The sequence below is a fragment of the Xenopus laevis genome, chromosome 5L (genome assembly GCF_017654675.1).
Source record: "Xenopus laevis strain J_2021 chromosome 5L, Xenopus_laevis_v10.1, whole genome shotgun sequence".
NCBI lineage: Eukaryota > Metazoa > Chordata > Amphibia > Anura > Pipidae > Xenopus > Xenopus laevis.
Window position 1 is genome coordinate 93,451,536 of NC_054379.1, and position 27,697 is coordinate 93,479,232.

The 27,697-nt window shown below is 35.8% G+C and overlaps 1 protein-coding gene across 1 annotated transcript in view; it reads right to left on the reverse strand.

The window, feature by feature from the left end:
- Positions 1–1,106: 1,106 nt before the first annotated feature.
- bckdhb.L (branched chain keto acid dehydrogenase E1, beta polypeptide L homeolog) overlaps positions 1,107–27,697 on the reverse strand; it is an 88,847-nt gene continuing 62,256 nt past the window's right edge. The window contains exons 9-11 of the mRNA XM_018240605.2: positions 24,803–24,889; positions 3,352–3,514; positions 1,107–1,377 (exon numbers count right to left, since the gene is read on the reverse strand). Of these exons, the coding sequence (XP_018096094.1) occupies positions 3,374–3,514; positions 24,803–24,889 (228 nt within the window). The 3' untranslated portion in view covers positions 1,107–1,377; positions 3,352–3,373. The remainder of the gene's footprint in view (positions 1,378–3,351; positions 3,515–24,802; positions 24,890–27,697) is intronic.

Here is a 27,697-nt window from a genome sequence, read left to right on the forward strand (position 1 = left end):
ATATATATATATATATATATATATATATATATATATATATATATATATATATATATATATAAGTTGAAAGAAAGAAAAAGAATGATGGGTGTTCCCAGTGCAAATTCTCAGATTCCACAAGTCTTTTGCGATGAACCAATGTTTCTTATTCTTGGTTTGCAGTCCCAGTTTGTGCATAATCCAACCAGCGGTCCCAAACTTTACAGAATTTTTGGGAAAAAATGTACTTTAAACTTATTTTTAAATCTTCTTCAAAAAGATTTCACAGAAGCACAGATGTAAAACTTACTGGTATATTTCTTCCTACTTAAACTGGCTTCCATTTTGAATATTGCCACTATAATGGAGATTTTAATGGTACCCACAAAGCTGGATACGGTTCAGTAATGAGAATCTGAAACTTTTAAATCAACTGCAGACAGTTTTCTGGCCCCATAAGAGCAAGGTTTTTTTTACAATATTTCCAAAAGGTTTATTTACTCTTATGGGCAGATTTGCCAAGGGTCGAATTACAAATTTGAAAAACTTCTAAATTTGAATTCAAAAAGACCAACCGTTATAAGTCCTTTTTCGATCGAATAGGCCCGTATTCTAATCATACAAATCAAAGTAATAGCACAATCGATCGAATTCGAATCAAAGCTTTTCCCCAAAAAAAACCTTTGATTTTTCAACGTCCACCAATTGACTCCAAATAGGTTCTAGGAGGTCCCCCATAGGCTAAAACAGCAATTCGGCAGGTTTTACATGGCAAATGGTCTAAAGTCGATATTTAAAGAGACCATACATGATAAATTTAGATATTCGAATTTTCATTTTTTTTTTTTTTTTTTTTTTCAAATTGAATTTGGACTATTCCCTAGTCGAGGTACACAAAAATAGCTCGAAATTCTAATTTTTTTAATTTGAAAATTCACCTCGACCTTTGATAAATCTGCCCCTTAGTGAACTACTGTCTAACTCTAACCTATCCTGCCTAAGGAACATTATTTTGCACCTGAATTTGAGGACATGTAAATCTGTTGGTCCTGGGTCAATCCAGAGATAGATAAAGTTTTGCATAACCCCTTTCCAGGCAAAAATAAAAAGACACAAACCAATTAAAATTCTATAAGATAGTTTACCAGTTTATTTATGTTATTTTCAATGTTTTTTAGATTGACCTATACATAGAACATAAAAAAAAAATCCCATTATATTTCATGAAAACATTGCTCTCTAGTTGTTAAAATCCATATTTTGCCTTTGATATCAAACAAGATTTTGGTTTGTTATCCTCGTGTTTCTAGTCAGAGATCACCCATTTTTATTAAAGAGACTTATCCGTAGAAACATCTTAGTAGCATATTCACTTCATTATTTTGCTTCATTCAGGTTCTGAAACAAAACACATTTCAAGAAATGAGAAAATATTATCAATGTAAGTTAAAAAAAAAAAAAAAAGATACTGCAGTCTGTAAAGCAGAGCTTCCCAGACCTATGGGGTGGACTCCCAGGGTGCTGAAAAGCTTGTCTTCATACAGAATTTATGGCACAGGCTGTCAAGATTCTACAAATTCCACAGATTTATTAGAAACTGGGATTGTATGGACTATTAAAGCAAAATCAACTGAATGCAAGAATAAATGCCATAAGCTACACTGGCATATATGAGCAGAATGCAGTATTGCCAGGAAAATAATCTGGCATGAAGTTAGCCTGTGAGTAGATTTTAATCATTTGTGCTATATAAATACATCATTTTGACATTTCTGCTTTATAGGCCTCCCATTTAGTTGATTGTTCATAAGAACTAGGCATTTCCTCACCATGCATGAATTAACTGGCCATAGAATTGTTTGGACCAGCAATATAGTTATCTTATTTTACAATTATGTTTACTCACAGTTTAACATTACTTCCCAGAATTCCAGTGAAATAAGACAGCAGAACAAATGTGCCTTTTCCCCTGCTTGGTAGGGTTTGGGGGACATTCATCTAGCAACCTTCAATTGCTTGTGATTAAACTAGCAAGCAGTGCAAGTGGAAGTAGTGTTGGTGCTAAATCAGAAGGAACCCTAAACTATACACCTGATAAAAGGAGAAAATGCAAAAAAAAAAAAAAAAACCAGGAGCAACACACCACACACTCCATTCCAGGAGTTACAAGAATTTTTCCTGAGATTAAATCAGTGCAAGTCAGCTGCACCTGCACTTCCAACAGATGTCCATATGCACAGCTCTTACTACTACATTAGATGCTAAAAGGAATACCTGTAGGTGTAAAGTACTTGGGGAGCCATGTACCTTTTGCCTGAGTTCCCTGCAGGTGATGAGATGCACTATGTGAATGACAATGGGTAGATTTTTGCAGCCATTAGCAAGCACAACATTTGCATTCTGTGTTAACCGTCAACCCAGTGACACATTTGTCAAGATCTAACATTTTGGAAAATGAATTACTTGGGATGCAGTTTTTAAAGCAATCTGCTAGACCATTTCCAGTCCTAGCATTAGTTATTTATTTCAATCCTTCCAAGTGCATTCAATACAGGGGGCTATATCTGACAAAAATTGGAGTTAGTCTAGTAACACACAGAAACCAGTAGGCAGCATTTACTGGCCACCTATATGACAGAAAACATACTTCTGGTTGCTATGGGATAATAAACAGTATACAAATATAATATACCATGAAAAAAACATTTTATAACACCAAAGAAATATAGGGAAAACAAAGTTTACATAAGATCAGGGGGCACATTTACTAAGCTCGAGTGAAGGATTCAAAGTAAAAAACTTTGAATTTCAAAGTTTTTTTTTGGGTACTTCGACCATTGAATAGGCTACCTGATCTTCGACTACGACTTCTACTTCGACTCGAACGATTCAAACTATAAATCGTTCGACTATTCGACCATTCGATAGTCGAAGTACTGTCTCTTTAAAAAAAACTTTGACTAACTACTTCGCCACTTTAAACCTACCGAGCTACAATGTTAGCCTATGGGGACCTTCCCCATAAGTTTTCTAAGGGTTTTTTGATCGAAGGAAATACTTAAATCGATGGATTAAAATCTTTCGAATTGTTCGATTCAAAGGATTTTTCCTTTGATCAAAGCATTTATGGTAAATCCTTCGACTTCGATATTCGAAGTCGAAGGATTTTACTTTGAGGGTCGAATATCGAGGGTTAATTAACCCTCGATATTCGACCCTTAGTAAATGTGCCCCTAGGTGTTGTAGGTAAGAATATCTAAAGGATAACAACTTGACAATAGTCTACTAGTCTAAAGGGAAATGTTAAAAGAAACAATGTACATTTTACATATTTGACAATAATCTTCTTTTTAAGAAAACCAAGATACTTACACAAAATAACCAGTAATAAAACTTAGTAATTAATCATTTTTCTGAGGGCATCATAGCATTTCCATTTGTTAGGAATATAGAAAGGCTCGAAGATGTAAGGAAACGGTGTATCATATCCACATACTCGCGCTATTGGCGCTTCAAGGTTCAAAAAGCACTCTTCCTGCAAAGGAAGTAGAATCAGACAATAAATGCACAGCTCCAATAGACAATACAAAACTGAATTATGTAGCCAATCCTCTGATTATTGAATAGAAAGATCATTGTTATGTTTAACTCCACAGTTATTAAAGAATAAATTGATAAAGAAACATAATTTGGCAACATATTTTGTTTTGTATAAAATTACTGTACATTTTTATTGGCAATTTTTGTACAATAGATCTTGGACATTGTCATGAAATGTTTGAATAACTTACAACAGTTTCTCTGTTTTTCCAGTTTAGTAGATGTACTTTATTTATTAGGCATCAGAAATGTCTTGGACAACTTTTTATTTCAACTGTGAGAGGTCCAAAAGAGAAAACATGTGACTTCACATTAGCAGCTATGTTCTGTAGAGTTAAACACCATTTCCACTTAACAATTCTTTCTTGAGGCTGTGCATGAATTTAAAAGTTACTGGTGTGTAAGACCAACAATAGCTTCTCTTGCAGAGCCACAGATCCATACAGCAGATAAAAAGTGAGTAATATGGTTTTTAAAATGTTGTCTACTAACATTACACCCCAGGCAATAGCAAACTTAAATTTTGCAGAAACATCTGCTCTTTGTTGCTTGTAACATGACTGTACATCTTTTCTATGTCTAGCACCTAATACAAAACAAAATTTGTCAGCAAGAGAGACATATTTACACCTGCTGCTCGGTGTAATGGACACAAACTCTCCACTTGGGATACTGAGGTCTTTAACATGGTTTAATAAGACAAATGTTTCATATTTTGGAAAAAACTATAATACATTTCCTAACCATTTAGTAAAGTTTTGTCATGTTGGTGGCAGAAAATATATTTAAAGGATTAGTATATACACATTTAGATAACTCACATTTGCAACAAATTTGGAACAATGTCTTTGAATCTGGTAAAATGTTCTTGGGCTTGGAGTTTTAATTACATGTTCATTACCTAACTTTGTTTCTGCTGCCAAGTGGGACACGGCCAGTTCATGTCAATTGTTTGGAGATTCTAGTTGAACACAGAATCCTCAACAAAAAAAACCTTCCTGGTCTCACATGAATAAAGAAATCATTTTCTAGCATTAAAGAAAAATTACAGACGTTTGCAACGGCTTTTGAATCTCGTTTTAATCTGTAGCTATGAAGTCACCTATGAATAGAAGACTGGAAAAGTATGGTGGACTGATTTTATATCCACATTATTAATTTCCTTTTGTACACAGCACAGTAAAGTGATCCAGTTATTACTAATATGATGCAAGTTCCCTTGATTCCCAGCCAGAGGACATATTATGGAGTGCATTAAAGGGGTCCCAGTATCGCTACTAGAGCATAACTGTAGGATTAATCACATATCTTAAGTTCCAAAGTACATTCTGTGATCAAATTAGGGTTAGTCTCTGTTCAAGTTCATGAAAGCAGGATGATTAAATAAGCCTGTAAAACAGATATTCAGTTTATATAGACATGTAACATATGTAAAATACTTTAAGGGGAACTTTGGGTTCCAACCCAAAATTCGATAAAAAAAAAGCCCACATAACACAGAAACCCACCACAGATACCGGATTCTTCAAATGTATGAATAAATGCAGTTGTCTATGCTGAAATCCAGCTGGTTAACAGTTCTTCTCTTTCTGCATCATTCGAAATCCTGGCAGGAAAGGAGGGACTAAACACTGATGTTACAAATTGTAACAACTTCTCCACAGTTTACAGACAGCATGCAGGAACTACACATCCCACAATACATTGCACTGTGATGTTCTGTTCATTATTGAAATCACATGTGCAGGGAATTGTGGGGTTTGGAGTAGGCATGCACCAAATCCACTATTTTGGATTCGGCCGAACCCCCGAATCCTTCCCGAGAGATTCAGCCGAATACCGAACCAAATCCGAATCCTAATTTGCATATGCAAGTTAGGGGTGGGAAGAGCACAACATTTTTTACTTCCTTGTTTTGTGAAAAAACGTCACGCGATTCCCCTACCCTCATTTGCATATGCAAATTATGTTTCGGATTCAGTTTGGCTGGGCAGAAGGATTCGGCTGAATCCAAATCCTGCTGGAAAAGGCCGAATCCCGAACCGAATCCTGGATTCGGTGCATCCCTAGTTTGGAGGATGCAGGCTGAGAACAGATAGCTGTTGATACAAAGTAACAGTAGTCAGCCAGCTCAGCAAAGTAGTCTAGACAGATCTGCTGCAGAGCAGGGGGCTAGGCTTAGGGAACTGTCAGAAACCATTAAAATCATGAAAAGTCTGCATATTTTTTAACTGATGTATAATGCAAAGTTGCTTTAAATTATGCTTACTAAAGCTTAAGTTATGTTTCTGTGGAGTTCCCATCAACAAACCACAAATAGAATAAAATGGGTGAGGAAAGTATTGTAACGTTTAATCTGCGTAAATTGAATAACACTTTCAAGGAAACAAATGCAAATTGTAATCAATAGTGTGGACTCAACCTTTATTTGTACCCTTAGATATTTTTAACTAAGGCAGAATGTATGAAATAGCAATATTTAAAATATGTATAAACTGTTAGAAGTTAAAGTTGGCCAAGATCCAAGGTTGCATCTAAAAAAAAAAAGGTTTGATCTGAAAGAACTTTGGAAACCCCTAGGCCTAGACAAAGAACAGCAAAACAGATGCAGATTTGTAATCTAGTGAGAAAAAAAAACATTTTTAAATATGAATGAATGTCGGAGTCTAGCTGGAACATAAACAGGGACCTGTGAGTCACCCCTTTCATGGACAGGAGATGCAGGCTAGAATTTGTAAACAGTCCGATATTGGTTATAACTGAAAAGTTAAAATGTTTGCATATCCACGGAACAAACGCCTAATGTATCAAAGCAAACCAATGTGTCAAATTTGTTAAGCAAACACCACTCTTTTATAAGAGGTGTTAAAGCTTTGATCAGGGGCAAACTGGTAATTCTAAAAGTTAAGCAGCATTGCCTTAAGGTTAACCCAATACAAGTTCATAAGGGAGATGATTCATTTCAACACAGGACAGGATTATGATTTCTTAAAGGAGAAGGAAAGCTCCAAGATGGTTTATTGTCAAAAGATTAGCCACAATAGTGCAAGCTAGAATGCTATATTTATTCTGCAGAATGCTTTACTATACCTGAGTAAACAGCTCTAGACACTGTCTCTGTTTGTTTAGGATAGAAGCTGCCATATAAACTTGGTGTGACATCACTTCCTGCCGGAGTCTCTCCCTGCTCACTTATAGCTCTGAGCTCAGATTACAGCAGGGATGGGAGGAGGGAGGGGGAGAGGAGCAAACTGAGCATGCTCAAGCCCTGCCCTGGAGATTTATGCTGAAAACAGGAAGTCTGATACAGAAGCCCATGTGTACACAATAGAAGGAAAGAAATGCTGTGTTTCTTTTGACAGAGGACTTAGAGCAGCATTACTTTGAGGGTTTACTGGTGTATTTATATAGACCTTTTTGATAAAGCTTACTTAGTTTTAACCTTTCCTTCTCCTTTAAACCATAGTTTCTGCTTGGTAAAATAAGCAATTCTTCATAGAACAGACCCTTTTTAAAAAATACTTTGATTGTTCCAAGCAACTTATTATACAGATGCCTGAACAATATTCCTCCAAACAAAATGTAGCCTGATGTTATTTTGCACTTCACAAAAGTTAGAGAAAAATTCAAAAGAAAATGTGTTTTACAATTGAGAATAACAGTATATTTTGCATATAATTAGTCAACTGTTGCAAGCAGTGAATAAAGAGTTATGAAAGGACACAATGGAGACATAGGTACATCACATCTTGCACATTGTGAATTTTTTCATCTGCAAATCTTTGCTGGAAATCATTAAAACTGATTGTTAAGAACTACGTTTTCCTGTAAATATTCTGCTATTAGCATGGCCAAACACGTAATTAAATATTATTCTCTTTCTTATATAAAACAAAGCCTTCAGGACATTGCCACCCTATGTGGCCCTATTACGCAGGTAGACATTTTTCCAGCACTTGTCATAAAAGGCTAGGATGTGAAATAGGCCAAACACAGCTCATTCAGAGTTATAGAGTTGACTGAAACAAGCAGATAGTTTGGCACTACATTTATAGAGATGAAAAAGAAAGCTTTGCCAAAATGGTCAAATGTGCTGTCAATTTAAGATTTAGGTTTTTGAACCAAGCAATCCATCCATTTTTTTCCTCTGCAATTATTTATACACATATTTTCGAATCAAAATTTATTTAGCAGAAATAAAAAAATGCATGACTGATACTTGGCATTTATAGTCACTGCACATAAAATGGAAACTACTTAACTGTATGGTCTACAAACAACATTCTAACAGAAACATTGTTTTCACTGCGACTTACGCAGAACAAGGTTTGATTGATGAGCCCAGCTTTAGTGATTGGATTATGCATACTTTGACTCAACTTCAGAAAAAAAAAATTGTATGAAACATCAAAAAGTGGCCTAGTCCAGATTTAGTTTCTTCTACAACTCCTGCCAATAATTCTAGCTACTAAAAGCCTCTTTCTGTCAATCTTTCTATGAGCTTATTAAAAACAGACATCGCCTATGCAACAGGGATCCTGCGAAGGCCAATTCGAAACAACAGGTGCAACATTACTGGTAACCGCAATAATATCACCATGTAAATATGTTTTAACCCTTTGGGAGAAATGGAATAGTCTTTAACAGAAAATAATTTGCATAAATAAGAACAAATATATTCTTCATTAAACAGCTATGTTGTTACGAATTAAAATGCTTATTACATACACTAAGGCAAGTTATTTGCAAAAGCTTATATTTAACTTATATTTAATTTATACAAACATAAGATTGTTCTCACAAAGGATTTTTTTCACATTGTGCATATTTTATCTATTAACTTTTATTACATTTTCCCCTTTATTAGGCAAGTCTTTTAATGCATACATTAAACAAAAAAAAATATTTTGGCTTCTATATCATGGATAAATGGTTTATACAGCTGCAAAAAAAAAAAAAAAAGACTTCAATGGTGTGACAAGAGCAAAGTAATACTGGTCAAGTTTTATGTATTGTGAAAAGAATTCAGAATTTTTAATGCAAATTGTGCAATTGGTTGTAATGCTAAAAAAAAAGTCTGTGCACACTCCGGATTGCTGTGCACTATTGTACCTACTGAAGCACTCTTAAATCTGTCTGCAGTTACGTTCATCACATTGAAAAAGAGCGAAAGAAAAAAAAGGGTTACTTTTTACACATCGATATTTTTATTATTATGACTTAGAACTGAAGACGTGTTTATAATGAAGTGTTTAACTTATTACCACTTCAAGGTTTGCAGACTAGCGTGAAAAAATTACAAAGTATGAATCATTCGTTGCCTGCAAATTTATCCAATCCCCAAGTTACCGTCTGGCTCTCTGAGGATCGAATACAGTACTTAAATATATTAGCAACTGGTTGGTTAACTTTTGCATTCATTGAACAGGCAGATTCAAATGAATTTTATATATGTGTCATATAATTTTCCGTTTTGAAAATATTTTAACTACTCTGAAAAAGAAAACGGAAAAGAATTTTCCACATTCTTGAGCTTGACATATTCCAGCCCATAAACATATCCTCTAAAAGTATATAATGTACTTGCAGCTTTAACTATCTTAAAATAAAGCACACACTGTTATGGTGACTCACTACCATATTTACGATCTATTTTCATATTGTCTTAATGCTGCTTATATTTCTGTGTAAAATATTTTATAATAAATGTGACTACGGGGGGGGGGGAAGTTTCGAAGATTCCAAAGAGTAAGCAAAGCGTAGAAAACAAGAAAAGTAGTGTTTTTAAATTTATAAAAGTAATTCAGAGGTTTTTTGGATTTTCTTTGGATTTACTAGAAATTTTTCTTCATTTTCCAGTGGTAAGAAAGCAGGTTAAAACCATCATAAAAAGCAGTCTAAGTATAGGTTTTATTAGTTCTAGACAAGTAGCATTAATTTCTTTTGCATTAACAGTGTTTTGTTATAAATAGCAATTTTTATATATGTGCAATTTTTTTGAGTGATTTGAAACCACAACAACAAATATTTGCTTAATTTAGCTGATTTTATTGTAGTGCTACTTAAGGAAACAACTAAAATTGTATTCCTTTTTGGATCGTAACCATTGATGAACAGAGAGAGATCTATTGTCAAGATCACCAGTATTTTTACTTTGTCATGTTTATGTATTTACCTTTATCCAATAGCTATTTATCTGCTAATTATAAAGTAATACATTTGTAGTTTTAGTACAGTACCCTATATCTGAAGTAGCATAGGGTAATTTAGAATACACTCTGCTATTAAAATTCATAATTCTGAGCCTACTTATTCCAGGTTTGCTGCTGCACCAATTGGAAAAAAAAAAAAAACTTTTACAACAGCTGTAAATTGGAAAAGGATAGTGAAGTGTAATAGTATATATAAAAATACGCGCACACAAATGTTTCCATCACAGATGGCTTTCAATACCATTTCAAAGTTTTTACAAAATGCATGCATAATGCATATAACTTTTTTGTTTTAAGATCAAGGCAGCGTAAACAGTCAAATACTACAGTATTCAGAGAGAGAGAAAAAAAAAAAACATTCCCACAATGGACTATATTGTGTATTTAAATTATCAGCAGCAGCACTGAAAGAAAATCCTTTCTTCTAGTTTTATGAAGGACCAGTACAAACACGATGCCTTTGGTTCACATTTTAAACATTTAGGGGGTTATTTACTAAAACTTAAATTTTTCTCAATTTCAATAAAACAAACTCGACCAAATTCCCATCCACGATTTTACCTTCCTTTGTAATAAAATAACTCTAAAAATTCAGTTGGGGAAAAGTCTTGATAAAATCGTGAAAAAACTCTTTAATAGTACAAATTTGTAGGAACGGACTCCCGAATTGCTAAATTTTTTTGAGTTAACTTCCGAAAACCCCGTTTTTTCCGGATTATCGTATAAAACCCAGCGTAGACCATGATATCTTCAAATTGGAAAAATGACATCTGGCATTGACTTCTACAGGAGCTTGACAGGTTTGAGATGGAGTATTTTATGGATTCAGACTTTTAGCAGCTTCGGGGTATAATAAATCTTAGAAATTTAAATTTTCCCTTTTGGAAGCAGACCAGAAAAATTTGAGCTTTAATAAAGAAAACCAAAGCAAAAACACTTTCAAAAGTAAAAAAAAAAAATCAGCTTTTCCGTTTTTGGAGAATGCTAAAAAAAATAAATAAAAAAAAAAGTTTAATACAAGAGCAATTTTTGTTTTGTTGAAATAGGATTTATCCATTTATCCTTCCAATATTTAACACACAGAAATACTGTTTGAAGGGTTAAGGCAAATATTTAGATTCATCTTGTCACAAAGAAATCTTAATTTACATAATTCCCATCACTAATGTTTACACAAAATCCACATTCTTACCAGCTTTTGGCTTTCTACTGAATACTACAGAAAAACAAAACAAAATCTACTGCTTCAGACCTTCTTAATTCTGTACAGACGGTATGGAGATATATACAAACTGCAAGCAATTCTATGGAAAAGACATTCAGGAACAATGATTTTATGACATACAGAGATATCATAAAAAAGTAAGACTGCCTTCATTCCAAACTAACTCATTCGGCCAGTACAGTTAGACCGATCTCCTGTTTGCTTCAAGATTATTTCATACATCTTTCTTAATCTTGAGTCAGGATTTGCTGCAGGTGTGATATAGCGGACTTCTAACAGAAAAAGAAAAAGTGCACTACGTACAGTAGCTGCCTTTACAGCAAGCTGCAGGTACTGAATATACCAGATAAAAAAAAACTAAACAATATGTAAAATCTTCAATGAATTCTATAGAGTGCTATAAACCAATTTACTATACAGCACTACAAAATATGGTGGTGCTTTATAAATAAGTAATTATAATAATAATAATAATAAAGTATTATATTATTATTATGAATAATAACTATGTTGGTGATGATACCTAAGAAATCCAATTGTGTAGTAGTCAAAAAAATTGTCAGGATTTGAGGAAAAATATTTTCTTAAAAGCATTTTAATAAAAAAATTCTAAAGGGCTGTTTGTATAAAAGACCTGACTAAATTAGATAAGGTAAAAAATTATAGCATAATGCTGGAATATGAGAAATCAGGATTGATTTTAAAAAGTATTTTTCTGAGATATGCAACAAGCAGCAAAAAACATTTATTGGTTATGCATGTCATTTTTTGAGGTGAGTATGGCAAATTTGCTATGTTTCTGGTCTCTCCTATACAAAAATATGCACTTTCATGCACAATTATGCAAATCTGAAAAGACCAGTATACGACTATAGAGGTTAGTGAAATCATCATGATGAGCCGGATTCAATTTATATTGCAAGCCACAAGACATATGTGTTTGATTTTGGGTAGCTTAAAATCTTAAAATGTATAGAATGTTAGTATACAAAAAAAAATGTGATAACAGGAGACAAACAAATTCAAGATGTTTCAGACGGATCACATTTAAACAATGGAAGCAATTCGAAGTAAACAATTGTAAATAATTATGTCTTTGGGTAAACAAACACATTACATATAAATGCATTGTGGAGATGGCTTTGCAGTGAACTTATTTAGCATATCTGAACTTGCACATTTTATCTGCATGTGACACATATGCATCTTTTCTACAACATTACACCAGGCAGTGCTAGCCACCCAAAGGGCCTTCCAAGATTTAATTAACTTAGGCTTGCAGATAGCTAACATTATTCTATGTCAATACTGAGCAATGAAGGTTTGGCTGGATTTTAGCAACAGCCAATCTTCAAATACTTTTAGATTCAATCATTCCAGCTTTCCAACAAAAGCATGAAGTTTTCTCATTATATGTCCTATGCTCTGAACACCAGCCTGGCTGCCTTTGGACCAGTGCACACAAAAGTTGTTTCTTGTATTCCTCTTGGATTTCTATCGACTGCAATTCCTCACTGCTACTAAGATGTGTTAGGCTTGGGGTTTCACAGTTCAGAGTCAATATGCTGCTAAAACAAGTCACTAAAATGACAGTCCAACAAAATAAATTAAGTCTAAGCAAGCTGACAACACCTTAAGCATTTACAATGCAGTAATATTAGCTGTGGTACAGAGTTGTGTAATTTGACAAATGAAGATTAAAAGGGATGAGTGAACTTTTTCACCAAGTACTTTTTTTTTTTACAGCATAATTTGCGGTTTCGGCAGCAGGGAATTATTTTTCACAAATCAGTGCTAGAATTCCTCCATGTAGTCAGTTCCACCAAAAAAAAAAAACAAAAAAAAAACCCAGCTCCAAGCAGGCACCCTTGTCTTCCACATCTGCTGCTCCTTTGCACTCTGGAGAGGCTGCTGCATTCACTAACATGCATGATTAATGGAACATTTTAAGGGTTTTTTTTTTATCAACCTGCTATCTAGATGGTACTAAAACCCAGTTAGTATCTCAGTTCAATACTTTGATCCTCCATACATCCAACCCATATTACATTTTATTTATTATTTTGTCAAGATCTTTTGATAGCTTTCTTTTTATCTTAATGCATGGTTTAAAACCAGAAAGGAACACTGTCATTTTATTCTCATTTTCCCTTTGCCCAATGACGTTAAAGGGGTTGCTCAACTTTCAAACACGTTACTCAGTTTTTTCACCAGATATAAATACTTTTTTCTATTGCTTTCCCTTTTCTATCGATTTAATGTTCCCGTCTCTGGTGTTTCAGTCTGGCAACTCAGTAATTCAGGTGCAGATTATAAACTGTTACATTTTTCAGCAGCATCTGTGGAATTTTAGCAACTATTGTATCAGTTCTAACAGCTGCCTTTATTGAAACTCAGGGATTTTGCTCAGCAGGGACAAAGATAAAAAATGTATCAACTAATGTATCAATTTAGAACAGTTTACCATGCCAACAACACAATACATACAAGCCACAGAACATGAAACACTTTTTATTCATATATTTATTAGTGTGGCCTACATCTGAGCCTCCAAAAAGTTGCTATAGATATACCAAATTACTGATAGCACATGCCACATCAAGCTGCAAGGGAACCTTCTGATTTTATTGCAAGCGACACTTTCTGCTTTTCAAATGTAAATTGTGGTACTGCCAAATATATGAAATTATGCAGAGGAAGTAATATAAGAAGCACAAGAATCAGGTCTAGTAAAGAGAACACCACTCTAGATTAGAATACAGCCTATGGGGTTTCTGTAGGTAAAACAAGGCAATGCGCTAGGTTATAGCTCTTCTATCATGGTGTAGCACCCATTAAAATCAAAACCCTTCAGTCTGTATTCTTATTGCAAGATCGACACGGTCGCCCCTTGTCCTTTCAGTTCCAAAATGAACCCATTCTATAACCAGTATGCAAGCACCTATAACATGCATACATCTAAAGAGTAAATCAAATAGTGCCAGAAAACTTTAGTAATCTAGAAGAGCAGGATTATCCAAAGATTATCTCTTCCGTGATAAAGTATTAGGGGGTTATTTATCAAAGTCCGAATTTATATCAATATTTTCTGCTACAAACTCCGAACAAATCTGCAAAGGTTTTTTTACACTTATTTATTATTACATTTTCCCGAAAATTAGCTTTGTGGGAAAACAAAATCAAATTTTCACGTTTTTTTTTTGATTTTTTCATCCGATTTTCATCCGAAAACTGGGATATTGGATGAAACCCAGCACACATCAAATAAACATTTGGACTTCTCCCATTGACTTATACGTAACCTTGAAAGGCAGATGAGGTGTCGGATTTTCAGATTCAGACTTTTCCATCCTCAGGGTTAACAAATTCCAAAAAAATTCCTGATTTTTTAAAAGTCAGATTTTCTATTTAAAAAAAAAAAAAACACAAATTTTTTTACCTTTGGGATAGGGGTCCGTCACTTGCAGCAGTGGTTGACCTCACATGTACCTTTGGGGTGATTTCTGGGGTCAAAACCAGTACAACTAAGTCAGTGCTTCCGCTAGTTGATGAACAACACAGTCAAGAGGCATTGCTCTCATGCCCTATACAGGTAACTAATAAATTTACCTATCTAAGAATACAAGTGTCCCAGATCCTGCACCAGAATTCAGTGGACCCAGAATAAATTTAAGGCCTTAGAAACACTCCCTATTGGGCCAGTGTGGAGAATCTACTTGATTATAATGTTTGTGCTACCTAAACTGCTCTACACCCTCTGGCATTCCCCATTCTTACCCCCATAACAGTTTTCACCAATATCAACTAACTCTTCACTAAATTTAAATGGGGTACCTCAAGAGTAAGGCTACACCTCACCACTTTGATAAGACTAAAAGACATGTCGTGAACAACATGGCAGCAATAAAAAAAAAACATATTGGCTGAAAAGGGACAGATGCACAAATATACATAAATCTGGCATCACTGGGTCGACAGTCTTCCAGACCCTAAGCTTCCCTCCCTAGGTGTTGTTTAAGGTTTCAAAATAATGTGAGAGCAACCTGTTATGTAGTAATATATAATTACCTCATGAGGCCTTAAAAGCCATTACAACAGCTGTGTACAATGGTAGATAATATCAGACACCCCAAACTCTGTTATACAATAACCATGGGCACCTGAAAGACTGAAGATCTGAGAGTCAAGGCAAAATCTGTAAACCAAGGAATAGGGGAGTAGTTGTACTGTTTCCCAGTGGCGCTTTTCTTGCACAAACATGACCTGCATGGAAGAGTTATAAGGAGGAGGAAGGAGGAGGTGGAGGAAGCCTTACCCCCAACCTCATCTGAAATGTCAACATCTATGGTATGCAAAACAGAATCTAGACAAGCCAGTGACTTGGTTCGTTTGGAGCTAAAAAATTAACAGCATTTACTTGCTAACTCTTAAACATGGGGGTGGTTTCATTATGCTATGGGGTTGTGTGACCTCTGGTGGCATTGGAAACATTGTAGAGGGAAAAATGTATTTCACTAACTAGGAGGATATTCTGGATGCAAAAACAATGATCCTAAATATACCTCAAAAGCCACCATGAGCCACTTGTAGAAAAGCTAAATATTTTGGAATGGCCCATGCAGTCCCCTGGTTTACACATCACTGACAATCTGTGGGTAGATGGCCTAAGAAGATCTCAGAATAAGAATAGATCTGCAAGAAAGAGAAAAAATCCCTTCAACAAGAACTGAAAGACTTACCTGGGTACAAAAAAATGTGGAAGCCGTGATCTATGCCAAAGGGGTTATTACTATATGCAACAACACACCAAGTGGCGAATATGATTCAAGGAAAATGATACAGTATTGTCATAAGTTCCCAGGAACCAAATAATTTCACACTCCAAGCTGCAAAACATAGCATAGAGTAATACAAATGAAGAAGTATACACTACAGATTCCTAACACCTACTAATACATCAAACTAAAAATTCAATTTAAGGTAGAGGCAAAAAGGCCCTGTCCACATGCCCTTTAAAACATCCTTGCTAAGGTCTTTTAAAATAGATCTTGAATTTTATCTAACAAACATGATGAAAAGTTGTGTAAACAGCCACATTATACTCATACATTATGCAAAGGGAATACTGGTTTTACTCACAGCCACTGTAATATTTTAATAAAAAGTTAACTAGTGGAAAAGTGAAAAAGTAAAATAACAGTTTAATTACAGTATGTAGATCAAAGTTTATATAATGAATGAAGAGACATTATAGAAATTAAAGAGCTGCAATGAAAAAATGTCTCGTAAATTAACAGCTGCTTTCAGTTTTGTTATATGAACTAAAATCATGTCTGGTCCATAAAACTACTGTTTATGGTCCCATAGGTGCGATTGTAACACATTCAAACATGAAGAATAATAAAATACAGAGAGATAAATTTGTGCACAGAAAATGATGAAATTTAAATAGATAGATGGAAAAACATTTTTTCATTAATGAGACAGTACCTTTTTCCTTTATGGCAACTACAAATGAATTCATGTTAGGGCAGTTTTTTTTTTTTTTTGTTTCTAGCAGCCTTAAAGCACTGTGCTTCAATTTATAGAAAGTTTCCTGGTATTTATAAACTGCCAACACAGTTTCACATACCTTTACAGGGATTAAACAGGATTCACGTCAGTCCCTGGCAGTCCCAAGGAATTGCCCCTTTGCCATCCTGCTATGGGTTCCAGGGAGTTTTATACATGGAATTGGCATGGTACCATCCGGTCATGAATTCTGGGGGTATTTATAAATGGAATTGCCCCTTTGCCATCCTACTATGAATTCTGGGGGTTTTATACATGGAATTGCCATGGTGCCATTCTGCTATGAATTCTTGGGGTATTTATAAATGAAGTTGCAATTATGCTGTGAATTCTGGGGGATTTATAAATTAAGTTGCCATTCTGCTATGAGCTCTAGGTGTACATGGAATTTCTACTGTGCCATCCTGCTTTCTGGGCAGGGGGTTATACAGAAAATACAGGGTTTAAGATCTTAGTACAAAGTTAATCCAGAAAATGGTCCAATTGCATCTTGTAGTCAGGAAGACATGTTTTGAAGCAAATTGGATAAGCTTTAGAAGGGGCTGTTCTCCTTCCTTTGTATTAGCTAGACATTAGACAGGTTTTACTTAGGCCAAAAGGCTAGACATGTTTTATTTTTTCAACCTAAATTACTATGTTTATATATAATTATTATGCTGATGCTGTGGGATTGGAAAATTTGTACAACTGCCCCATAATAATAAAACATTGCTGTCTAACTAGCAGAAAAGGTATCCATGTAGTAAGATTTTTCGCATTACAATTGCAATCACTTCATGGCTTTCCCTACTACAGGTTACACACTGCTCCAGGCCTACAGTTCCTCATACCTTGCATTTTGGCAGAGCAATAGAGTGAGGCAGTGCATGGGGAGGTGCTAGAACTTGGGGGAGTGCCTGTGCTCACTGATTCTTACTATATAATGCATTCTTGTACTTTTTTTTTATTGTGCTTGGCCTGTCAGTAATCTCTATATTTTACTGCTTGTGTGGCCGTTGTCCATTGCTCTATATGTATGTATTTGGTGTGCCAGTGCCTCGGATTCTTAATATATATATATATATATATATATATATATATATATATATATATATATATATATATATATATATATATATATATATTTATTCTTTATATTGCTTGTGGTGCCTTCTCTATAATATGTTCTTAGGAGATCAGTACCTACTGCTCCTTTGTTTCTTTTGAGTACCCCACAGTCTCTGCATGTAATGTACTTTAGGTGCCAGAATCTTTTCCCCCCTTTTCCCCATAATGTGCTTGTAGTCAGGCATTCACAGCTCTCAGTTAAAATTGTACATGTGGTGTTAATACCCCCTTCATAAGACATAATTCTTCGCTAAGTAATGCAAATTTCAAAAGGAAATGTAGTAACATCTGCTGCATGCTGGCAAATGCACAGAGTTTGTCAGGAGACGTAGCGTTAATTGCATGCTCTAAAAATTATGATATAATTGGTATCACCTAGACCTGGTGGGAAGAAACATGTGACTGGACTGTGAATTTAAATGGTCACACTCTTTTTAAGAGGGACAGAGTAATTAATCTCTAGCATTTGCAGGCGGAGCATTTAGGGAATAGTGAACATAACATGGTCTCCTTTGAGATTCTGTAGCAGAGGGAATTCTATAAGGGAGTAACTAAAACACTAAATTTCAGACGTGCAAACTTTGACAGTATAAGAGCATCTCTGCAACAAATTAAGTGGGAAATGCTTTTCACAGGTTAACACAGAACGAAAATGGGAAGTCTTTAAAATTGCTGCATAATAAATATACATCAGTATATTCACCTTATAAGCAAGGAATGTTGTTGCAAAGCCATACCTTTTTGGTTCAATAGAAGTTGGTGTTGAGGTGGGTAAGAAAATACGTGCTTTTAAGACTTTCAAGTTAGCTGGGACAGCCGAAACATTTATAAGGTACAAGAGTGAGGCAGTGCAAAAATAAATCATGCAAAAAGAGCCTATGAGTAAGTGTCCTAATAAAATTTTCTAATTATTTTTTAATTAGCTGTTGCTTTATTATTGGAGGTCCTCACATCTCTTTTGAACTGCTGTTTTTTAAAAAAGCTATCAGACAAGCGTAAATCAATATGGAAAAGGGTATTGCAGTAAGCAGTAACAAGAATCCAAAATTATTTTTTAAATATGTAAATAGTAAATAAATGAAGCAGGAAGGGGTGGGACCCTTAAAGGAACAGTAACAACAAAAAATGTAAGTGTTTTAAATTAATGAAAATATCACGTAGTGTTGCCCTGCATGGGTAAAACTGATCTGTTTGCTTCAGAAACACTACTATAGTTCATATAAACAAGCTGCTGTGGAGCAATGGCAGAAATTGAAAAACGGCTATATGGCACAGGTTAACGAATGGATAACAGATAACACCATTAGACAGACAGAGCTTATCTTCTATCTGCTATGTAACTTGAGCTTTTTTCCTTTGAATGGCTGCCTCCATAGCTACACAGCAGCTTATTTATATAAACAATAGTAGTGTTTTTGAAGCAAACACAGCAGTTTTACCAGTGCAGGGCAACACTGCATTATATTTTCATTACTTTAAAACACTTATTTTTTGACGTTACTGTTCCTTTAATATCAGAGGGGGTCAGCTGGTTCAGTAGAACAGAAACAAAGCTGAGATTCTGAACTGTTATTTTTCATCTGTCTACACAAATGAGGAACCAGTTTATGAAGGTTACCATTTTAATAGTCCTCATTCCAGCAATACAACTAATCATGCATGGTTCGCACATGAGGAAATTAAAAAAAGACTAGAACATGTTAAAATAAACAAAGGTCCTAGGCCAGATGGTATTCATCCCAGGGTACTTAGTGAGCTTAGCTCTGTGATTGCCAAACCTTTTACTTAAGGCATGGCATGGTGCCAAGAGACTGGAGAATTGCTAATGTGGTGCCGCTATTCAAAAAGGGATCCTGTTCTCAGCCTCAAAACTATAGGCCAGTTAGTCTGACATCAGTGGTAGGAAAGCTTTTAGAAAGGTTAATAAAGGCTAAGATACTGGACTTCATAGCAAATCATAATACTATGAGTTTGTGCCAGCATGATTTTATGCATAATAGATCTTGCCAGACTAACTTAATTTCTTTTTAAGAGAAGGTTAGCAGGGACCTCGATTCTGGGATGGCAGTGGATGTGATCTACTTAGACTTTGCTGCATTTGGTATAGTGCCACACAGAAGTTTACTGGTTAAATTAAGGAATGTTGGCCTGGGACATAATATTTGTACCTGGATAAAGAACTGGCTAAAATATGGATTACAAAGAGCGTGGTAAATGGAACATTTTCTAAATGGACCAGTGTTGTTAGCGGAGTTCCGCAGGGTTCTGTACTTGGTCCTTTGCTTTTCAACTTGTTTATAAGGACCTGGAGGAGGGCATTGAAAGTACTGTTTCTTTCATCATTTGCTGATGATACTAAATTGTGCAGAACTATAGGTTCCATGCAGGATGCTCCCACTTTGCAGAGTAATTTGACCAAGTTGGAAAACTGGAAAATTAGGTTCAATGTGGAAAAATGCAAGGTTATGCACTTTGGCAAAAATAATATAAATGCAAGTTATACACATAGGGGCAGATTTATCAAGGGTTGAAGTGAATTTGAGGGAATTTGAGTAAAAAAATTCGAAATTCAAATTTTTTGGATACTTCGACCATCGAATAGAATAGGATACTACGACTTCGACTTCAAATTCGATTTGAAGTAAAATCGTTTGAATATTCTACCATTCGATAATCAAAGTACTGTCTCTTTAAAAAAATTCGACTTCAATACTTCACCAAATTAAACCTGGTGAAGTGCTATGTTAGCCTATTGGGACCTTCTAGAGCAGTTCTCTACATTTTTTGAAGTCGAAGAAAAATCGTTAGATTGATGGATGAAATCCTTCAAATCATTCGATTCAAAGGATTTCATCGCTCGATCGAACGATTTTACTTTGACTGCAAAACCGACAAATTCGGTGAAAAAAACTTCGACTTTAATATTCGAAGTAAAGCCACTTGATGGTCGAATTTCGAAGTACAGTATTTATCACTTTTGACCAAATGTATCACTTTTGACCAAATTTGACCCTTGATAAATCTGCCCCTTAATGCCAGTGTGTTGGGAGTTTGCTAAGCGGAGAAGGATCTAGGGGTGAGTTGTCAAATTCTGGGCAGTGTCATTCTGTGGCCACTAAACAAATAAAGTTCTGTCTTGCATAAACTCAAGGGATAAACAAATAATTATGCCTCTTTATAGGTCCCTGATAAGGTCTCACCTAGAGTATGCAGTACAGTTTTGGGCTCCAGTCCTTAAGAGGGATATAAATGAGCTGGAGAGAGTGCAGAGACGTGCAACCAAACTGGTTAGAGGGATGAAAGACTTAAATTATGAGGGTAGACTGTCATGGTTGGGTTTTTTTTCTCTGGAAAAAAGGCGCTTGTGAGGGGACATGATTACACTTTACAAGTACATTAGAGGACAAGCGGCCCTTTTACCCATAAAGAGGATCACCACACCAGAGACCACCCCTTCAGACTAGAGGAAAAGAACTTTCATTTAAAGCAATGTAGGTGGTTATTCACAGTGAGAACAGTGAGGTTATGGAATACACTGCCGGATGTTGTTGTGATGGCGGATTCTGTTAATGCTTTCAAGAGTGGCTTGGATGATTTCTTGGACAGACATAATTTCAAAGGCTATTGTGATACTAAATTCTATAGTTAGTATAGATATTAGTATATATAATTCATGTGAGGGTATGGAGGGGTGTGTGTATTGATGCTGGGTTTCTTTTGGAGGGGTTGTACTTTTTTCACTCCTATTTAACTATGTAATTACTCTGTAATCTGATGTTAGATGTGTACACTCTTATACTGTACAGCGCTGTGGATTCCATTGTCACTTTATAAATAAGAATAATAATAGCAATAATAGTAAAGAAAGAAAATTAACTTTCAATGACTTCTTTATATGTCTTGACAGTTTTCCCTCTATGTTAAAGCATAATGGTTTTAAATCAAGGATGCATTAAAATGCACTAAGCAGTCAGGCCTCCTCATCAAACTATATTCCATGGCTGCATGGGTAAAAGGCTCTCACTGTAAAGATGGATAGAAAATATGGAAACTTCCTCTTCACTCCAACTGGATTCCTCTTTTGAGCCTTATTATTTCCACATGTATAAATAGAAAATGCAAGCACTTTTTTTTTAACATTTTGGCTCTTTTATTATTCACTTAATCCTGGGAGAAAAGAATTTGACTTATTTTTCATTTTTGGGAACATTCATAGTAGCCATGTAAGATTTCACCGACTATGACTAACCAGAATGAATAATCACTAAACTGCAAACACAAGCAATTTCTGAATAAAATATTTACATTGCTTAAGAGATTATTATTTGTGTTTTAGTGCGTAAATGCAGTACACTCTTTATTTGTTCAAGCTAATGTGTTTTCAATTATAATTACTCAGTCGAAGGATTAACTTAAGCCCCAAGAAAAACATTCATCTGTAAATGTATTTGTTTAAAAAAAAAACACATAAATGTGTTTGTACATTACACACTAAATCACAAATTCCCTTGACACACTGCAGCCTGCTGTTAATATGCAATATATTGCTTATCTTCACCAGGCAAAATGAAAAAAGTTGCCACTATTTTCAAGACATAACAGATGCAGTTCTTGTGCAATCAGAGATTATTGTAACAACTGCCATTTAAAGGAAAGACTTATTTTTTCTTCAACACAACTGCAAAACATATGTGGTCAGATGAGTACAAAGAAAAAGATGCAATAATATTATTTGGTCATAATAGTTGCACTTGCAAGACAAAAAGTTGCAAATTCAGACCTGATTTTTAGAATAAATTAACACCATTTGATTTTAACTATTGCTGGGAAAAAAACCATTTTACTTCTATAGAGCTCTATTCAGCAATACAATTGTCAAAAATAAAACTATACTATGGTTCAGGCTTCAGGGGTACAAAAATATTCCAAGTAATTAATGGAGCATGCAGACCTGCTTTAACTCTGAAGTTTTTTTAGCACAAAAACACTTATCCAACTAACAAAATTAGGTAGGGGATATCATCCAAGACTTTGACAAGGTCATTCCATAATTAAAACTTTGTTTTTGTGTTCATTATCCATTTTTCTGTTTATTGCTTGATGTTTGAGTTGAAGCTCAAACACAGCTGGGTTTTGCAACAAGTTGGTGATCAAACTGGCCTAATACTCTCCATTAGAATATTTTAAAACAAGAGGGATATGTAATTCCTTTCAAAGGAAGAAAAGTCTTGGTGCAGAGAAAACAGCAAAACTGCCCGCCACCATTTTAGCAAAGGAATTTTTGCTGGCAAATGCAGTATTGGATATTCTGCAGAAAATCGTACCAATTGCAATTTTGATTTATTAGATCACAGAGGATTCTTCTGGAAGTCTCAAAAGACATCCAGGTGCTTTTTGGTGAACTGCAGTCAGCTGAGTATGACATTTTGTTGCATAGTTAAAGGGATTCTGTCAAGGGAAAGCATAAAATGTATCTGTTAATATTGCTACTTCACTAGAATCCTACATTGAAATCAGTTTTTCAAAAGAGCAAACAGATTTTTGTTATAATTAATTTTGCAATCTGACATGGAGCTAGACATATCAGTTTCCCAGGTGCCCCTAGACACGCAACTTGTGATCTCATAAACTTCAGTCACTCTTTACTGCTACACTGCAAGTTGGAATAATATTACCCTTTCCCCCCAGCAGCCAATCAACAGAACAATAGGAAGGTAATCAGATAACAGCTCCCTGACAGCTAGCAATAACAAAGTTATAACCTGTGCAATTCAAAATTAACAGATGCTTTCACTAAGGGATTCCACACACAAAGTTCAATAAAATGTCAATTAAAAGTTGTGCTTCCATATAAAGATCTGGCATATTAACTCACACTCCCCCACCACCACTTCTACAGCTCTTTAGATGCAGATATATCAACCACAGCATTTCTTGTCAATCAAAATGATTAAGGACGTTATGACATAGCATTAAAAATAATAGCGTGAAAGTGATTTGCAATCCTCTGATGAAGTGAGAGCATTCATAAGACGTGTCAGGAAAAAGTCCTGGAACTTAACTGTAATACATTTTTATAATGTTAGTATAATAAATATCTTGAATATCTTGTATTTGTCTACCCGAATTGCTTTCCTGACAAAGAACGCCATTGGTGTGCCTTTTGACTCGTTAAGAGCAAGAAGCAATGGAGCCCCAAGTAACTGTTCAGCAAGAGAGATCTGAAGTGCGGTGGCGAGTGTGATTCTAAGTACCAGTGTTCCTGCATAATCATAAAATCTACTACACCTGATACTGCGCACCTGCATTGCTAAAAAAAAAAAAAAAAGGCTCCCATGCCCCACCTAGTGGTAGATATGAGAACAGCACTCAACAGTAAAAATCAAAGTCTGGCTAAGTTGCGACACCTTCAGTTATATTGAGTAGGAGAAATCATATTTTATCTGAAAGAAGTTCCAGTGTGAAGTGATGGCTGTATCTGAAAGCATATGACCAGGCAAAGTGACCTGAGATGGCTGCCAACACACCAATATTACAACTAAATAAAGACATTAACTAGTTTAAGAAGCAGAATGATTTACATGCAATGTACACAGTGTAATTTAGTACTAAAAACTATACCATAAGAAACATGACAAGAAAAATGACACACTGAGAGAACTTTTTTCTTGATTATGTGATGGAATGCATTTATTACTTTAGATCTTGACTGTGGAGAGATTTTATTAGGAGGGTTAAATCACAGTTAGATGCAGTGGTATGCAAAACTTTCATCAATAAAAAAGTAAGGCTTTAACCCCGGTTCAAGGTCCATAGCCTTGAAAATATACGGTCTAAGCTGGTAGCCTTCAGCAACTTTTCTCCAAGGGTCTTCAGCTGGCACACTCCCCCATTGTTAATTACTTTCTTAGCTTAGTATGGAATATGAGCAGGGCTCCACCCAGAAGGCTTGCATATGTGCACTTAATGCTGGATGGCTGACCAGTCATGGTGCAGAGACTATATATATATATCGCTCTCACAGAAAGCACTCATGGCAAAAAGGTCACTCTATATTATATCATCCTGACACAATACACAGTATATATACACACACAGTCCAACTTACTTGTACTGTAGCACTTATCTCAGATGCAAAACCACCGGTCACTGGAGCTTCATGACTAATTAGTAATCGCCCAGTTTTAGCCACAGACTGAAAAAAAAAACCAAAGGATTCAGTTGTAGTATCATAGCACAATCATTTTAGCATTTAACCACAATTCACAACATGCCTAACTAACAATTTAGACAGGGTAAATGTGGACTTAATTGCAGCAATGCTTTATTAAAAGCTTTAAAAAACACAAACAAATGTTTTATGTATAATTCCAAGGCTGCAGTCTCTTGGATACATTACTTTTAACATTAAACTAAAACTATAATATAATGGTCATATCCTTTAAAATGCTTATGGCTCATTATCCTTGTAGTCTGCCATGGTTTTGCAATTAAGCCCTGCCTGCGAGGCAGCCCATTTAAGACCTGCCTTGCAGTATAGATGAACTACAAAACTCAATTTTGGAATGCAGAGACCTGTGCTCCTCCAATGAGTGTTACTTGAGGCCTGGTGGCGTAACTCGAGAGACCACTCCATGCAAAAATCATAGGCCACCCACAACCACCTCCTTCATCGGCTCAGGTACCCCTGGCCCCTATAGCTGTAAGATCCATGCTGTGTAATGATAAATCACCAGAAATGGTTACATTTTAGTTTTTTGTCAATTTTGTCAGACTTTCAAGGATTTGAAGATAATATAAAGTTCTTCTTCTTTGTAAGTATCCACAGTACAAGAGCAATAAACCTAAAATATTTTAATGTCATCTGCATTAATAACACATAAATCAAAATGTCAATGTTTTCAATTAGTATATGGCTTAATTTTCATATTGAGGATAAGCATACTGTAATTAACTGTAATTGCTTTTCTAATTATATGTAGAAAAAAACTCCATATCAACTGACACGGTTTGTTCATAGCCTTAAAAAAAAAAAAAAAAAAAAAAAAAAAAGATGCCACAACCAGAAGTGGTTTCTTCAGTTTCTGGATCACTAAACAAACACTAATAAATGTGGTTAAAAAGGAAGTCGACTGTTCAATTCTGTAACCCATGTTTGTTCATTTATTGTAAGTCCCCTGTTTGTTTGAAATATTATTAGACAGTGCTGGCTAGCTTGCTAGTGCTAAATAAAGAAATGATCATGATGAATTTGAATTGACAAACAAGTGCCCAGAAAAGAAGGTATAAACAGCAAACTACACCACAATCACTCTCTTAATTAAAAAGAAGAAATAGCCAGAGCCTTCCAAGCCACGTCAGAGCATATGGTACAGTGCTGAAGCAAACACAGAGACCAGTTCCACATGTCAGCAACAAACTTTCCAGAGACATCTGGGTTCAAAAAGTCAAAGTGCGCTCAGTGGGTTTCTCCCCCTGACACAAGCAAATGTTTAGTATAAAACTAGGTGGGCACCCAATGTTATCTCTGGTGTTTCCATGATCAAGGGGTTGTTCTTCTTTGAGTTAACTTTTAGTATGACATAGAGAGTGATATTTTGAGACATTTTGCAATTTTTTATTATTTGTAGTTTTTGCACTACTGTGATAACTCACCCTGGTGGTCTAGTGGGAGGAGGTCTGCAGGGACGCCTGCAGCCTCCTCGGCGGGGACGCCCGCCATGCTGCCGCTCCTCTGGGCCGCAAAAGAGTAGGGCGCGCTGCTTCCTGGTTTGTTTGCGCATGCGCGCTGGCATCAGCGCGCAGTGGTGCGAAATTTGAAAAGTATTTAAAGCCACAAAGCATCTCTGCACATTGAACGTTATAGGATTTTGTTCTTGGTGCTTCTGTGCTTTAGAGCTTCTGTCTAATCTGTATTTTGATTTCTGTTGTGACCCCTGCCTGGCTATTCAACTATCCTGACTTCTGTATCCTGACCTTTTGCCCAATTACAGACTTCGATTCTGCTTAACCCTTCTGATTGACTTCCTGGTTTGACCCTTGCCTGCCTGACTACGTTATTCTCTGCATGCCCCGTCCCGGCCTGATCTGACTACTCTTTTGCTGTACCGCGATCTTCGGCCTAAAGACTCTAGCTAACAGTCGTGCCCCTCGGTCTATACAGAACTTCTAGCCTTGCACCTCTCGTTTAAGTCCTGGTGGCATCCAAGTAGCTGAGGGCTCCTCCCGAGGCCAAAGGCGGTCACACTACAGGTGAAGCACAAGCAGAGACCAGGGTGCTTGCCATTTGTTCTGGTGTTGGGTGCCGACCGTGACAACTACACATGCAGCGTCATGCGGGGAAATGCATAAAATGAACCACATGACAAAAGTGAGGCTCATAAAGACGTACCCCAATATTGTTTTGCATTATACTGCATAATTTATTTAATATAAAGCTCCTTTAAAGGACCAGTATTAAAATTTTTTTTTTACAAAATTCATTAGTTTACAATGAAAAAAACCCACAAATTATACTTTAAAATCGCAAAGTCTTACTTACCAAAACTCTGCTTCTACTCCTCTTCAGAAAAGGTGATGATCCATTGAGCGGCGCTCAATTTCTCCTCCCTGGCTATCTGCTGCTGGATCCTTTAGCTCCCACTTTTCCTTCTACTGTCAGCGAACCAATCCCTGTATAAATGGTTTCCTATGCACAACATTATTCCAGCTTTATTCTTCTAAGAAAGAAGGACTGTGCGTCTCTGCGCCCCTGGCTACATTTCTTGGGAAACAGCCCGTTCCAGTACATGGCTGCAAAGTGCAGCAGCACTTCAAGCATGAGCTTTCTGTGGATCAGGGCAGGCTCGCTGCTTCGCCTTAGCTGTAGGCACAGAGAAGGACCGTGGCCTGTGGCGGTGTCTCCTCGCTATGGGGACCAGGGAAGGGGTTCGGAGAGGTTCCATGCTGTGCCTTTGTGTGACCCGTTATGTCTTTGTACTGACTCTCTAGTGAATCTGATGAT